This window comes from Nematostella vectensis, chromosome 3 (assembly GCF_932526225.1).
Source record: "Nematostella vectensis chromosome 3, jaNemVect1.1, whole genome shotgun sequence".
Taxonomy (NCBI): Eukaryota; Metazoa; Cnidaria; class Anthozoa; order Actiniaria; family Edwardsiidae; genus Nematostella; species Nematostella vectensis.
Window position 1 is genome coordinate 1375740 of NC_064036.1, and position 16997 is coordinate 1392736.

Sequence of the window (16997 nt, forward strand, 5' to 3'; positions counted from 1 at the left end):
TAATAGCCCAGCGGAGGGGATCCCTCTTGTGTCGCTTAGTTGCTCCTAGTCTCGCCACCTGCCCATAGCTTCCAAAACAAAAACAATTATAAGTGATAATTATTAATTGCGCAAAAACAATGGAAAACTGAACAAGAAATTACTCGATGTGGTTATAAGGGAGAAAGACATTATCACCTTTCGCGTCAGTTTTTTTTGGCCACGAACTTATTGTAACGAGTAGTCAAACGCTAAATAAGTTCTAAGACAAAACCGTTCTTTTTGTTGATGAACATGTTGGGAACATCTTACCCTTTGTTCCTTAAAAAGAATGAAACACAAAAAGCTGAAAGTCTTATATGGGTTGGCGCTTATTTCTTTCCCAATTTCGAAAGACGAATAACATGTTATCACTGGGACGTTCCCGTCCCATTGCCTAATTCGGGGCCGTAGCAACAGGGGATGGAGCGCACTGGGGGCACGTGCCCCCCCCCCCCCCCCCCCCCAATATTTTCAAAAATTATAAAGAAATGACCAGCAGGAGCGTGGCTGTGCCCCCCATTGTTTTCTTGAAGGTTCTGTATCGTGCCCCCCCCCCCCTCCCAAATAATTCGAGGCCTGCTACGGCTATGTAATTGTATTACCATTAGCCTCGTACAACGTTGATTTTCATTGGTAGACAGTTGTGATATAAGAATGGCTCTGATTGGCTATGGGTTACACTTGAGTAACGAGTGACATAGCCCCACGACAAAAAGTCGTCCCTACGCTTCGCGTATCCACGACGGAAAGGAAAGCTTAACAAGTGTCAAGGCGAAAGCTTATGAGAGAGGCAAAATGACCACAACTATATTTGTTTAAGAAATTTAGCAAAGCCAGCGTTTCAGTGGTAGTGTTTGAAGCTTGCTGCACAAGACTAAATAGGTCCGTCGCGCTTAGTGCTACACGGCGCTCCTTGGACCACATGGGCGTACTACAAAGAGAACGAAGATGGTGAGCACTTGTCCCTCACTTATTTTATTTCACATTCTACCGATATCATTACCCCAAATACCAATGAGAAAATAAAATGGACATCAGTTCTGGAAAATGGTTTTTCCAACATTTTTTTACATCTTGATAATTTTTGGACAATTTTATTTTAATTGCGGATTAAATATTTGACAATTAATTTTGAGAATATGACATTTATCTAATAATCTGCCTGATCAAAAGAAATATATTTTTCCCGTTTATATTCCTTCCAGTGACTTCAGTGTAAATGTGCTTTATTTCAATTTATTTAATTTTTTAATTTATTTTATTTTATTTATTTGCGGTCTTCTGGAAAAGTTGATTGAATAAAGATGCGAAAACGTATAAGTAGCCAAGCATATAAGATCCAATTAGCTCGCAGAAAACAATAAAAAAAAACTAACTGAGAACGGCTTTTGATCTTATTCAAACAACGTTTTTCGCATTAGCACTCCATCATGAGGTATTTAAGGCATTACCAAATGCGTTGCTTTTAAACTACGGGTTGGATTTCGCCCGCGGTATTAATACCTTAGTACAATACTGGTACACTCCTAACACGTGCGCCTGTTGCGTCGGCGATTGTTCTTCACAGCACCTAAGCCGGCCCTAAGAAATTAAATACAACCCATAAATGGAAAACTAATGGTGTTAATGATCTCAAGTGGTAATTATGTTGACACTAATGTTTTGGCAAGAAGGCGATAGCATTTGGAAAGACTTTTCTTTTATTTTCTGTAAAATGGGCATGTAAAATATGTTCAAAAGCAGTGGAAGAAGATGGCTTTTCCAAGACTATCCCCTGCCACTCTACGCTTCAAACAAAAATTTCTTGTGTAAATGGCGAGCTGTACAGGACCCGAAATGATCCCAGGACCCGAAACGATCCCAGGACCCGAAACGATCACAGGACCCGAAATGATCCCCAAAAGTACCCCCAAATGATCCTGGGACCCGAAACGACACCGAGGAGTCCCCGAAATCAACCACAAGGAATTGCGGTAATGGACAAAGGGAAAGCAAAAGAAATACTTGCAATTCTTGAAGCATAATTAAGGGTTAACAGGGACTCAATTTCTAAACAACGTGACTTAAAAATATTAAATTCCAATACAATACTTCTATTTATTACATTGCCCGGCGTTAAACACATAAACAGAGTCCAAAACAAATACACAACTTTCAATTGCTACTGAAAGGAATACAGCATAAACATAGCACAGCTTTGCTCAGATCAACCAAACTCTCGACCTTCCATCACACTCTAAACATTTTGCGGTTCCGACACATGACTCTGACACTATAAATCTCATTTCCGGTAAACATCACCCCTAAAAATTAATATTCATTTGACAACCGAACATGTATTTCACCACGAAATTTTTGTTTACACGAGCGAATATTTACCGACACATTATATTTAGGCAGCCGGTTTGGCCGAGAAGATGGAATGACAAAAGCACACTGAGTAATACACTCGAACAACCCTTCTACTACCGATGCAAAATATTAAGAGGATGTGGCATTTGTTGAAAGCAATATTATGTGAGTTTTGAATTTCCTCATGTAGTCGTGCGTACACCCCGGCATGATCTCATGATAGGATAGGTCTTTCATTCGCCGAATACAAACATGCAAAAAAATAACCTTAAAACATTTCGCTTCCTATGGAAAGCAGCATGTCCTATCCTTTCTTTTTGGCTTGTTATGTGAAAATGATTTATCCACGCCGTGTTCTTCAAATTACTATCACAGGAATTGTTAGTTGACACCAATTTCTGACTCAACCACTGTATTTTCCCCGCAGTACTATTTTAATATCTTAATACTATAGTTTTAGTTAATGTAAATTCCCTTTTGATAACACATATAAAGCTAAATGTTTCATATGTTTTTAAAACTGAAAGCCAATCCTTACACATTCCTTTTGTTGTCCATTACTGCAATTCCTTGGGGTTCATTTCGGGGACTCTTGGGGATCGTTTCGGGTCCCGGGATCAGTTGGGGAACTTTTGGGGATCGTTTCGGGTCCTGGGATCATTTCGGGTCCTGTGTACAGAGCTCTATCTATGGAAACCTTACTTTACGGGAGTATAAGCCTGTCCCATACTGTATAAGTCTAGTCTTGTATAAAAAGAAAATAAACATAGAAATAATTTAAAAAAAAAAACAGATATTCCTTCCATCCTGTCTATCAAACGGATATCCACCTAAATAATAATAATGAATATAGATTTTCCATGTATACGCATCTGCTATTTCACTTTAAACTTTCATATGGCCTAGTTTTAGGGCCGTCTGGATTTAGGGGGGAGGTGTTTACTATAGCCAATATAAGCCGCGTTCTCAAGTTACACTCGCCTTTGCTTGAGTCGTCAATAACTTGGTAAAGAAGTTGAGCGTTACCTAAGCGAGCGGACAAACGTTGTTTGACCTTGTTGAGACTTAACACTGGGATACCTGTGTTCTCTCCCCAGCTCGCCTCAGCTTCACAAGAGGCGAAGGATCTAAGATGGCGTCTCTTAGGAGTGCAGCGGCCCATAACACTGAGGTTTGTGACGTCTCTGATCGAATATGCTTTATAATTTACCACCTATACCACAGTCCAATTCCACTAACTGCGAGACGTAGTTCTGAAGAACAAGATATATATAAAAACAACTTCAAGCCATATCTTTAACTGTTTTGTTGTTGTAGCAACAAGCAAAACATGGGCTCAGCGGGTAGCTCAAAAATAAAGGCCTCGAATAAACATGTTCAGCCCTTCTCAAAGAGGGTCTCGAATATTACAAACTCTGATAACTCCAAGGAAAAAACCTGGAATTCGGGGAATAACAATGTCCTCGGAAGGTCGTCATCTGAGTCAAAGAGACCAGAGAAAGAAGAAAAAGAAACTCTTGAAGATCCATTAATTAAGCTCCACTCAGAGAAATGTCCAGATCTAAAGGACTCTTTCATATCATTACACGAAGCAATAAATACTCTTAATACTCAAGTTGACAGTGAGGGTGTTTTTCTTAATGAGGGTGCTATAAGCAAAGTTATGGGTCGTGTATCGTCAGTGTACTCCAAGCACCGTACGAGTAAAAGTAAAAAGCAACAACTTGGAATATTCTTAGTTGACATTCAATTTCCTGAAATTGTGGTTAGAATATTCTGCATTGTTAAGGGGGTGTGTCCAGAGTATCTCACTTATGATGTGCCAGTAGCAACTAAAGCGAAAAACGATGCCACAGATGATGAAGCTGGTAAGGCTAGTGAAGCTCTAGGAGAGAGGTCCAAGGCAGAGGAAGGTGAAAAACAAGATCTGGCTGTTGTACAATTGGATACTCAGGACCCTCCTGTGAACAAAAAAGCACCAGCTAACAAAGAAACACTGTCAAGCAATTTAGCTCAAGAGGAAAAAAATTTGCCAGAATCAAATGCTCTTAACACAAAAGGAACTCCAAATGATAAAGATTTGCAAGAGGATGGCATTAGAGACTCAACAGGAAAAGATACAGAGCAAGAGGGTGTTATTGGAGATGCAAACAATTTGTCAAATATAAAACAAGGGAACAGTGATCATAATATCAATCAGTCCATAAGGATGAATGAAAATCAACATGCTACAAACAGAGAAGATAAGGATTCTACTTCTAAAGAGGTCAGTATTTGGCCTTTTATTACACTACCTTTCCATCTGTGTATATTCTTTAAAGATTAAACTTATATTGGTCTTCTATATAAGCTCATATTTACTTTTCCTTGCTGCCATAGATAATACACCCATCAGGGCCGTAGCAGGGGGTGGGGCACTAGGGGCACGTGCCCCCCATTGTTTTCTTAACGTTTCTATATCTTGCCCCCCCCCCCGCCCCCAATAATTTGAGGCTATGCCCATACCTCCCCCCAGCTTTTTTTCTGATTATATAAAGAAATGGCAAGTAATGGCCTCGAGGGTCCTTTTTTTAAAATTTCTTTGTGTACCTCTGCTTTTTGACAACCTGTGGCTCCACAGTCTATCACATACTGTATATTGTTTTATATAAAGGAGAAGACGGAAAACTTGATGATTTGGTCTTTTTTAATCATTCATTTATTTATATTCTTACCATTTATTTTGAAGGCTGACGATGATCAAGTCAAGAGGATCAAGGCAGCACAAAAACTAGTACAAACAGCTACAATTGTGACAATTAACTTCTCTGATCGCAGTGATGAGTTCTGCATAGGATGCGGTGAAGCTGGCTTAATTGGAGAACTAACTGACATGGTTTCTAAGTTAAGAGACTGCACTGCCTCTATGGTTAAATATCAGGTTAGCTCTAATTTAAATGTGTAGCCTACATCGCATATCATAGTTTGACACTTGTCCAAATATGCTCTAGGTAGTCACAAAAATTTTAGTGGATAGAACATATAAAGATGTGCCTGTTTGACTCACTTTTGTAGCTACCATATTAACAAATTTCAACTTTGTTTCTAGAATCCAGAGACACAGGCATTAAAATGCAAAACTCAGAGAGGGAAAATTCTTAACACCGCCATGGGAACCATGCACAACTTGTCAAGGAGGATACCATGCCGTCAATACTTCAAAAAAGCAGATACTGTGAAGGTGCTACTTCCAATGTTGAATGATGAGGTATCACAATTTGCGGCCAAAGCTCTGTTGATCCTGGCATATCTCACAGATGAAAGCAATAATAGTCTGATAATGGCAAGTGAAGGTATGAAGCATGTTCTGTATAAATATCATTTAAACGATTATCTTAATAATTCGAGAGAAATATTTAAAAATAACACCAATGAAAAAGGGTAGTTTCTTCATAAGAGCATCCAAATGTCCTTGCGAAAAAAAAAATAGGGTTAAGTTTTGAAAAACTACTATGTTGGCATTCCAGGCTGATGCCATTTGTACACTGGGCACTAGTTTAATGAATAAAACATGCACAATGATTGCCTTATAAATATCACCAATGATATCTTTCAGTAGAAAGATCCACATAATTTGTGATTTTTATCTGTTAAAAAAAGCAACAATTTTGTTGAGAAAAAAGTGAACATAATTCCCGATCATGTTATCAAAAAGCCAGATTCCCTGAAAATAATTATGTTTATTAGCAAGCGTTTTTAATTGAAAGAAATCTCAAAATAATAGCTCAACATCAATTTAATATTTTTACCCAAGGGGTTTCATTTTTGAGCACTAAGAAATACAGAAACCAATCCTGATCAAAGAAAGCTGATCATCAGAAAGGTGCTAACTACTGTAAATTGATTCCACAAAATTAAAAGTAAAATACTGTAATTAAGTAAAAGTTAAACTCTACCCTTTCCCCATCTGAGAGCTACTGAAGGATACATCAAATTTCTGATGTAAAGTGATTTACATATATGATGAACATTTTTTTTAAATAATGTGATTGTTGAAAATTTTCATAGCCAATTTCTTGTTTTGTTTTTTTTCAGAGCCAATACAATTCCTGATTCACATCCTTTCAAAGTCCTGTTCTTCGAATTCCAATCGCTACCTCGGGTTCACAAACAGTGAGCTTGCAGAAGGGCTCTCACAGATTGCTGTCAATGATAGCAATAAAAAGCTGGTAAGTCTAACATTATTTACTGGCTTAGATACCTGCCACCCAAGCAAATACAAAGAAAGGCTGAGGATATACTCACCCCAACCCCCTCCTACCTCTAGGAAAAATGTTTTTTTAGATATAGCTATGATTTTCCTTCATTTCCCAGAATAGAAGAGAATGTCATCAATAGGCTTATTGTATTTTTGTATACACAAATAAGTACAGTACAGTAGTTGAGCTAATGGTTGACCAAGCTGAAGGTTTCCATGCTATTGCACTGTATAGCTGTAACATCTTTTTATCTAGTTCAGTTGCACTTGGTCCTAACAAAAGTTCATGCCTTGACCAAATATATCTGATAAATGAAAGCATATTGAATGATGGAACTGCTTGTTTCATATAAAGATTGGTCAGCATGGAGCTATTCCCATCCTTGTCGACATGCTGGCTAATGCTAAGAATGATGAGCAGCGGAGATGTGGTGCTGAAGCTTTGTGGGTACTGTCATTTGATAATGAGAACAAGGAAGCCATTCTGACCACTCCCAATGCGGTAGAATTACTGAAGGAGCTACAGCATAGTGAGGATGATTCAGTGAAAAAGGCAGCAGCTGGTGTGTTGTGGGAGATCGAGGGGAAGGAGTCCCATACTGTCAAAGAAAGCACTGCAGGTAATGGGAAATTTGTATGGCGGCCATACTGTATATTAACTACAGGTTCCAGAGGTCTTCTATGGATTCAGCCTTTTTTTTAAATTACAAGAGATGTTAAAGGGGCACTTGGACAGCAAGAGTGATTTTAGTGTTATTTTGGCAAACAGTAAAAAGTGGAATAATTAAAATAACTATCAAGGTTTTTTAAATGACCTACTGTTATGATCTTTCAGGAATACAGTATTGTGTTTTGAAGGCCTCGCATTGAGCAGACTGAAATGGATTGAAAGTAGTACTTAGATTTCGGAATAGGCTGTGCCTTAACTCAAATCTTGAAATAGCATAATCAAATAAACCAACCAGATCCTTTGCATAAAATCCCTTTTACAGATAATTTGTTCATTTCTATTTCTTATGCTTTGGCATTTGAAGTTTTTTACGCTGTTTTGTTACACACTTTTTCATATTTTATTAAACTTTTTTAGAATAAACATGTGAGTACCTTTGCTGATTTGGCCAATCTCCTGAATCCACTGTTTTTTTTTTGTTGATGATAGCACCTGTTAAGACAGTTAGACAGGTTGTTAAAAAAGCTGACATGCACTTCTCATCCTAATCAGCTGCAGATCTAGAAAAGAAAGAAGATGAGAGAGCTGGATAGTGAAATGAAGGGAAATTTGAAATCTTCTTTAGCAAATACTGAAAATGTACAATATTGGAACAACTTATTTAAACAGAGGGACATCAGTCCCAAAATACACCCTAGTGTGCGATGTGTCTTGATAGCAACTGTTTGTTTGATTTTATGTAGAACTCTTATTTAAATTTTTTCCCACAGATGAACCACTTAGGAATCATGTGATGATTAGTTACCAGTGGGACGTCCAGCCCACTATGATCCAGGTGAAGAGCAAGCTTCAGGCGGCAGGCTACAGGGTGTGGATGGACTTGGAGCAAATGGGTGGCTCCACTCTGCAGGCCATGGCTAATGCTGTAGAAAATGCAGAGGTGGTACTCATGTGTGTATCACAGAAATACAAGGAGAGTCCTAATTGCAGATCAGGTAGGGTGTGGCAGGTGTTCTGCTTGTGGGACCATTCACTTTCTAATGATGGGGATTGCTGGGTGAGAGAAAGGGCGTCCAGAATAGGATTTTATAAGTCAGAAACCGGAGAAAGGGGCTGGACAGGGTATCAGGTTTTTATCAAGAGTCATGTCAGGCACGTATAGAAAACAAGTCTCTTTTCTACAGTTGTAATAAAAAGCACCTGTCGTATCCTCAGATTTATTTCAAAACAGTGTGAAGCATAAAGCAGAACCAGTCTATATATAGAACCATACTCACCAATGTATTCTCAGCATACAGCAGTCATGAAAGGTTTCTATTTTATAGCTGTATATATTAACCTTTCTATTCCATACTGTAGAGGCTGAATATGCCTTTCAGCTCCGTAAAGACATTGTTCCTCTGATGATGGAGAAAAGTTATCGTCCGGATGGTTGGCTTGGCATGATTATGGGAGCAAAGCTGTGGATTGACTTCTCAGACAAGCAGACCCTGCCTGTAGATGACAGTTTTGAGAAGCTTCAGAAAGAGATTGGGATGAGAGGAAGAGGAAGAGGAAATGTTGTAGAAAGTAAACTCGTAGGTGAGAATGGAATGGAATAAGATGGAATTATTAAAGGGAGATGAGGTATTAAAGAAAATCCCACAGTATTAGCCACACTGTCCCATACCTTACACATTTACATATTTATAGAATTATTTTCCCTACAGGCTGAAGTGTATGCCTTATAAGTAGAAATCCACTCACATACTATCACAAATCTCGCAATTTGGGCTCCCATACTCACTATCTATTGAGACATAGATAGTGAGTAGCAAAAAAAGCTTTTTTTATTACTGAAAATTATTAAACTCGTCATTTATTTGAAGGTAGTATGTGAGTGGATTTATACTATACTCGTTGACTATCTATTGACTCAGAGAAAACTCGAACTCGTTGTTTAATTGTTAAGTATACTGTATATAGTATAGCTATATGCCAGGCTTAAGTTCTTTTATTTTCCACCAAAAACTTGAGAAAGTTTTTTTGTTTCAGCTGTTCAACACGATGTTGTTGATGTATTTCCGAAGATTGACATCAGCAAGTGGTCCAAAGATGATGTTATGAACTGGATGAACGGATTTGGTCTTCGTCTAGGGTAGGTTATATACTGTGTTTGCAAGCTGGAAGGGCATGTAAGATTGCACTCATAAATTAAAACGCATTGTAAACTCATAATTTAAACATTTCTGAAACTTGCAATTTCAAGAAAGTTGTTTGCGCTACTTTATTTAAAAAGAAACAAAAAAGTGTCACTGTAAATTTAAAAAAAACTGACTACACATCAACGGATGTTATGAAGGCTCAAAGGATTCTCATAAGTTAGGAATTTCTCTAACTCTCTTTTTTTTTTATTAAGAAACGATTCTACGATCGCGTCTCACTTGAGTGGCAAGCTACTCCAGCGACTGGCTAAACTTAGATCTGAGGTAAGGGCCTTGATCAGGGGGAAAGGGCTTAGATCTTGGGCGAGGGCTCGAGGTAAGGACTTAGACCTAAGGTAAAAGCTTTAGATCGTAGGCAAGGGTTTAGATCTTAGGTAAGGACTTAGATCTGGGGTAAGGGCTTAGATCTGGGCTTAGATCTTAGGTAAGGGCTTAGATCTGTGGTAAGGGCTTAGATCTGTGGTAAAGGCTTAGATCTTAGGTAAGGGCTTAGATCTAAGGTAAAAGCTTTAGATCGTAGGCAAGGGTTTAGATCTTAGGTAAGGACTTAGATCTGGGGTAAGGGCTTAGATCTGGGCTTAGATCTTAGGTAAGGGCTTAGATCTGTGGTAAGGGCTTAGATCTGTGGTAAAGGCTTAGATCTTAGGTAAGGGCTTAGATCTAAGGTAAGGGCTTGGATCTTAGGTAAGGACTAAGATCAGAGGTAAGGACTTAGATCTTAGGTACAGTAAGGACTTAGATCTTAGGTAAGGGCTTAGATCTTAATTAAGGACTTGGATCTTAGATGAGGACTTAGATCTGATTGAAGGATCAGGGGGAAAGGGCTTAGATCTTGGGCAAGGGCCCGAGATCTCAATTAAGGACTTGGATCTTAGGTGAGGACTTAGATCTGATTGAAGGATCAGGGGGAAAGGGCTTAGATCTTGGGCAAGGGCCCGAGGTAAGGACTTCGACCTGAGGTAAGGGCTTAAGATCGTAGGTAAGGGTTTAGATCTTAGGTAAGGGCTTAGATCTTAGGTAAGGACTTAGATCTGAGGTAAGGGCTTAGATCTTAGGTAAGGGCTTAGATCTTAGGTAAGGACTTGGATCTTAGGTGAGGACTTTGATCTTAGGTGAGGGCTTAGATCTGAGGTAAAGGCTTGGATCTCAGGTAAGGAAAAAGATCTGAGGTAAGGGCTTAGATCTGAGGTAAAGGCTTGGATCTGAGGTAAGGGTTTAGATCTGAGGTTAGGACTTAGATCTGAGGTAAGGACTTAGATCTGAGGTAAGGGCTTAGATCTCAGGTAAGGACTTAGATCTGAGGTAAGGGCTTAGATCTGAGGTAAGGGCTTAGATCTCAGGTAAGGACTTAGATCTGAGGTAAGGGCTTAGATCTCAGGTAAGGGCTTAGATCTGAGGTTAGGGCTTAGATCTGAGGTTAGGACTTAGATCTCAGGTACGGACTTAGATCTCAGGTACGGACTTTGATCTGAGGTAAGGGCTTAGATCTGAGGTTAGGACTTAGATCTCAGGTAAGGGCTTAGATCTGAGGTTAGGACTTAGATCTGAGGTTAGGACTTAGATCTGAGGTAAGGACTTAGATCTGAGGTAAGGGCTTAGACCTGTGGTAAGGACTTAGATCTGAGGTAAGGGCTTAGATCTCAGGTAAGGGCTTAGATCTGTGGTAAGGGCTTAGATCTGTGGTAAGGGCTTAGTTCTGAGGTTAGGGCTTAGATCTGTGGTAAGGGCTTAGATCTGAGGTAAGGGCTTAGATCTGTGGTAAGGGCTTAGATCTGTGGTAAGGGCTTAGTTCTGAGGTTAGGGCTTAGACCTGTGGTAAGGGCTTAGTTCTGAGGTTAGGGCTTAGATCTGTGGTAAGGGCTTAGTTCTGAGGTTAGGGCTTAGATCTGTGGTAAGGGCTTAGATCTGTGGTAAGGGCTTAGACCTGTGGTAAGGGCTTAGTTCTGAGGTTAGGACTTAGATCTGTGGTAAGGGCTTAGTTCTGAGTTTAGGGCTTGGATCTAAGGTAAGGGTTTAAATTTTAGGTAGGAGCTTTCAGATCTGAGGTGGGGGCTTAGATCTGTAGTAAGGCCTTTTAATCTTAGGCAAAGGTTTAGATCTATGGTAAGGGATAAAAATAAACTTTAATGGTCTGTCCCTTTCATCTTGGATCTGCGTTGAGGGCTTAGATCTTAGGTAAGAGCTTAGATCTAAGGTAAGGACTTACAGTAGATCTGAGTTAAGGATATAGATCTTAGGTAAGGGCTTAGATCTGTGGCAAGGCCATTCCTTATATATCTTAGGTAAGGGCTTAGATCTGTGGCAAGGCCTTTCCTTATATATCTTAGGCAAGGGCTTAGTTCTATGGTAAGGGCTGAAAGAAACTTGATTGGTCTGTCCCTTTCATCTTCACCAGCTCCTCTATTCTAATAAAGCCAAGTTGCATTTGTTTATGTTATTCTCTGAAATCTGCAAAACAGAAGTAACGAGAAAAGAGTATTCCAATACTGACATTGTAACACTTGAAGAATTTATCCCCATTGTCATGGTTGCCCTACAATATGTTTCAAAATGATACGTTCTCTTGTATTACAGAGTCCTGAGTTTTTCTACTCATCGGTAAAACAGGACTTTGGCTTCGCCCACCTGCAAGAGGTCTTGCTGTTCGTAGATGAGCTCAACAAGCTTGTGCTGTGATTTACATGCCTCAACCATAGTCCCGTTTGAAAAGTACCAACATCGATCAGCATTGCTGTCGAAGTCTTGCTCAACTAACCACAAGACAAATAAAATACTGGCGAACTCTCGCAGCACCTTCCACAGTGTTGTATTAACAGTTATTAATTATAGATATATCTTAGTCGAAAGGTTGCACTTTATGTGGAGCTAAGCTCTGTTGTGTTTCCTCCACTATTTACATTTATTTAGTACGATTTAATCTTTTTTTTAACGGTGAAAGTTTGTAAATAAATAAATTAATAAAAATAAATTCGAATCCACTCGGAAATATCGCAACAGCTTTCTAAACCAGCCGATGGTAATGGGTGTTTTCTCTTACTAAGTATCTAAGATACCCGTGAGTGATCTTGATGTGAACAGAGGCTCTTGGCCATGTAATGGTCGGGTGTGCCAGGCGTGATGTCTATGAATCAACCTATTTATGATGTACAGTGTTATGAATATAAATAAATATTTGATGATAAAATGCTTTGTGTTTTGGTGTGGTGTTTTTAAATGGATGTGTAGAACAAATCAAATATATATATTTCTTAATCCGCGTGAAGGTTTCGAGTTATCATCAAGAGGTTAGTCTTCACAACAAAAATGTGATCTACAATCAAATATACAAAAGATCGAGTGAACATGTTAAATCAATTTAAGCTAAATTAACTATGTCTTCATTCTTTATGTCGTTTTAAGGGTTCTAATTCCCTAAATTGAAACTAATTACCAGTTAGTTTATAATAAAATGAGCTACCAAAAGAAGACGACATTTTTGTAAGCTCTTTATTAGATAGCAAGCTTAAATGTTGACTTTTAAAAACACTACTGCCCCCTTAAGGGTTTGTGGCCATGTGGTGGAAGACCCAGTCCTTCAGCTCTGTCAGTTTGGCGTAAATACCAGGGTAGTCGGGATGGGCGCATCCATACCCCCAGCTAGTCACCCCCACCAGGGTCCACTTGTTGTTGTTTTCGCAGACCAGAGGCCCCCCTGAATCCCCCTGACACGTATCGATACCAGGGACCTGTGCGCAAAGCATCTTGGAAGACACGGCGGCCGCTCCGTATGACCCGTTCTTGGTACACTCGGCGTAGCTCAATAGCTTGGTCTGGAAGTGAATGCATGGAACAAAGTCAAGCTTACGGCTTATGGTACGAAGTCAATGCCCCATCCCCTGATATAGACCCAAAGAATCGTATAGCTATTAAAAAACGGGCATTTTAAAACAACCATTGGCCACGCCCATAAACCAAACCGTTCCACCCACCACCCCACCCCCCTTTTCCCAACCGTCCCTTCTCGCCCCTTACCACTCCTCCCTACCCTCCGCACCCCTTACCTTGGCTTGCTGGAGGATTTCCGGTGATGCTCCACCCGAATGCAGCCGTCCCCATCCAGTGATCCAACACTCGGTTCCAGGGGGGAATGAGACAGTGCCGTCCGCCAGACAAACCGGTTGGACGTAACGTGTTCGAATAGCAGGCTTGGCCAGGCGAATAAGAGCGACGTCGTTGTTGTACTGGTGGGGGTAGAGATTGTAGTCGGCGTGCAGGTAGATCTTGGCGATCCCTATTCGCTGCTCTACTGACATTATGCCCGTCTTGTTGTGACCCCCCAAGCTATAGAAAAATAATCCAGAGAAGTTAGAATGATATAACAAGACGTTAGGACTTAGAGTGAAAACATCCCTCTTCTAAATGAAAAATAGATATCACTTAACATTGGCAGTTGCAGATCGGTAAAATAAACAAAGTTACACATTCAATTTAGGAATGTCAAATTCAAATTAAATATTTTCTGTAATATTGCTTTCCCGACTTTGAGGGTCATTTGTTAGAGAAACCTTGTAAACCTTTTGCCAGAAAGATCTGGTAATTGCAGTATTGTGATGATCGCACGATTTGCTCGCAGGTGCTCGCCAAGATTATGGAAATTTCTTGTTTCAAAACATTCTAAGATAAGCTTTTAGTATTTTGCCGATGATATCATGCTTATACGATCAACTGCTCTACTGATAGTGACCTGATAATATGGGTTTTGTAGTCCTCTGGCCGGATGTCATTGATGCAGTGAGAAGCAGTGAGTACCCAGTCTTCGTGCACCAAGGCCCCACCACAGAACTGTTTATAGCCCAGGGGGGTCTGGAACATAAGCATCGCTTGCCATGGCCACTCTCCGTGCATTGCGTCATTACCACCCACGATACGGGACGCAGGAGGGCGAACTCCGCAATTGGGGACACCTAGAATAAGAAAACCAGATATTAGCCAGGTTCACGGTGTGAAGAATATTCCAGGTCACGATTCCCCGGTGGAGTGGAACAAGGATATCTCGAAGGGGGTTACTATACCAGGGTAAGCAAGCATATGGTGGGAGGGCAATGTGGTGATTTATAAGCCCCTTTACATTTGTGTAGAAATACTTCAGCAGGGATGCAATGACATACTTGGTACTGGCGGTACAGGGGGACTTGTGGGCGTGGTGGGTTTAGCACTCGTGGGTAGAAGGTGGCAGCTTGAGGCGGTAGTTAGCTTGACATTATCAATGGCGATGTCGCCCATGTACCCGGTCCCCGAATATCCCTCAAAAACGATCTGAAAAAAGTATAACATCACGAGTGGTTTACATTGCCTTGGGACGAGTTTTTTGTAACTTTTGTTTATTATCTTTAATATTGAAGCCCACTGTGTAAATGAGAGCTTAGTGTAAGCTCAATGTTTCACTCATGAAGACCCCGAAGTCACCCATGCTAAAGATGGCGTCCCTGTAGAACATTAATACTCTTTCGTTATTGTTTATTGTTTTTGAAGCGGTCTATTTGCAACAAAACCATCCACGGATGGTTCTGATTCTGTTTTTATGTGCTATTTGGTTGACATCTCGCTTGGATTTGCCGATAATGGGAGTGGATGCTGTGTGTACCTTCGTATTGAAAGGGGGCGTAAAATGGGCCTTTATTGAGTCTGCGCCTCTTACCTTTGAGGACTTCAAGTTACTAAGAGATAACGGAACACGTGCCGCATGCCACAAGTCTCCCTGCTCGCCACTAACACTCCAAAGGAGCATGCGCGAACCGCTGACATCCTGTAAGTACACGTTGAGCTGGCGAACGTGTAACCCCTTCATGTGGTACGTGAACGTCAAACAGTTGCCATCGGAAAGTTGGATATCCGGGCCAATAAGACGCGCAGCCTCAGCATTAAGACGAGGCCATGATGTCTCGATGAAGGCGAACGTACCCGCATCAGGCCCTGTGTAACTGCTCGGCGTGGAACCGTTGATTTGGGTCCAGTCAAACTGATCGTGCAAATCCTGTGTATAACCGCAGAAGTCCCTGTCGAAATTGCAGTCAGCCTTGGACGCACCTATAAAGACATGCAATTGGGCTTTTGTTGGAGGGCACAAATTGCTATTGCAAAACATTCTTTCCGCATCGGTGAGGGCGTGAGAGACAGAACTAAATTTGTAGAGGGCAGAGACCATCTTTTGCGGCATTGTAATAAACCTATTTATGCCATGCGTCTACCTAAGTTAAGATGCGTCATGTTACGTGGCATGTAGGATCTCTGCCATATCTTTTAGTATGGTTGCATTATTGGAAAACTGCGGTGTGTAACATACCTCGAGCGAAAGTCGCAAACGCGGCGAAGATGACCACTGCTGTTCCAACATTCATCTTTGCCATTACAACCTCGTATCAAACGCAACGTGCTTTTCAGCTTGCGTCTAATTTATAGAGCTTTTACAACCCACAAACGTGCCCTCCCCGTACAGCTGCTAACACAACCGAGCGTCTCTACAATTAGCGGGACAATAGTAGAGTACACAACACGATGGCTGGACCACTTGGGGTAACACATTTTAGACGGACGGCGGTAGATTGCAAGCACGCGATATTGATAATTGTAAAATCGCTCTATTGATTACATGAACGAGTTTTCAGTTCGGAATTAATTTCAGTTTTCCCTCCCGGGGAATTTAAGGCTTATAAACGATAAGCAGCTATCCGGGCTAAAGTTTTAGCAAGGGCTGCTTTGAAACTTTGGAAACTTTGCCGGGGCTAAACATTTTTATCTAATCGGTCAAGAAAAGACCCCATGCGGTCGGATTAGTTCAAAGCCAACTCAGCTGCTTGATAAAGTTGGTCCTAAATCCTGACTTTTTCCGAGTTTCTTATACAATTAAGAAAGCATATTAGGTACGATTTCGACCATTCTTTGTTTCTCGTCCGCTCTCTTTTATTGTCTATTGGGTTTTGTTTTTTACAACCTCATCAAGATTTTAGAATAAGAAAAATATCTCATTTTTGAAATCTTATTTCTATATGATTATACTATTGTGCAATTGCTACCCTAACATGATCTTTGTTTCGCACCACGCAAGGTTAAGTCAACAAGGCTGGTCATCTAAACCCACACAAAACGCAACGCAGCATTTGCCGTTAATGGACAAATGGCGAAGAACCAAATACTATTTGTCTAGCTTGCACATGCATTCACATAGAAAGTATCAACTAATTGGAATAAGAGTGTTTGTCAAATTTTCTTTCATTTTTTATTATTAGTTTTTTTTTTTCGTTATGTCATCAGGGCGCCAGAGACTTTTCGTCATTCTACTGTTTGAATCCCCGACTTCTCTCCTCTCTCGCTCGCAACTCACCCTTTGTCCCTTTGCGCTTGCAACAATGGCTAACTTCTTGTGCACTCGAACCAAAATCAATTTCAGTTGGATTTGCTTTTATACCTATTCAATTAATTTTGACTACAAGAAAATGGAAAACGGCAAATGCCTCACACTACTGGTTAGAGAATA

General features: G+C 40.4%; 2 protein-coding genes across 2 annotated transcripts; one reads left to right on the forward strand and one right to left on the reverse strand.

Moving 5' to 3' along the window:
- The first annotated feature begins 783 nt into the window (after positions 1-783).
- Positions 784-12668, forward strand: LOC5517057. Its single transcript, XM_001637043.3, has 12 exons — positions 784-972; positions 3471-3544; positions 3691-4639; positions 5102-5293; positions 5462-5705; positions 6448-6581; positions 6966-7230; positions 8051-8275; positions 8640-8861; positions 9315-9417; positions 9679-9748; positions 12059-12668. The coding sequence occupies exons 1-12, from the start codon at positions 970-972 to the stop codon at positions 12158-12160; spliced, it is 2583 nt and encodes an 860-aa protein (XP_001637093.3). The 5' UTR covers positions 784-969; the 3' UTR covers positions 12161-12668.
- A 288-nt stretch (positions 12669-12956) lies between these two features.
- LOC5516990 (chymotrypsinogen A) lies at positions 12957-15959 on the reverse strand. Its single transcript, XM_001636975.3, has 6 exons — positions 15807-15959; positions 15162-15550; positions 14632-14779; positions 14208-14427; positions 13525-13804; positions 12957-13293 (listed from the first exon to the last, which is right to left on the reverse strand). The coding sequence occupies exons 1-6, from the start codon at positions 15868-15870 to the stop codon at positions 13021-13023; spliced, it is 1374 nt and encodes a 457-aa protein (XP_001637025.3). The 5' UTR covers positions 15871-15959; the 3' UTR covers positions 12957-13020.
- Positions 15960-16997: the final 1038 nt, after the last annotated feature.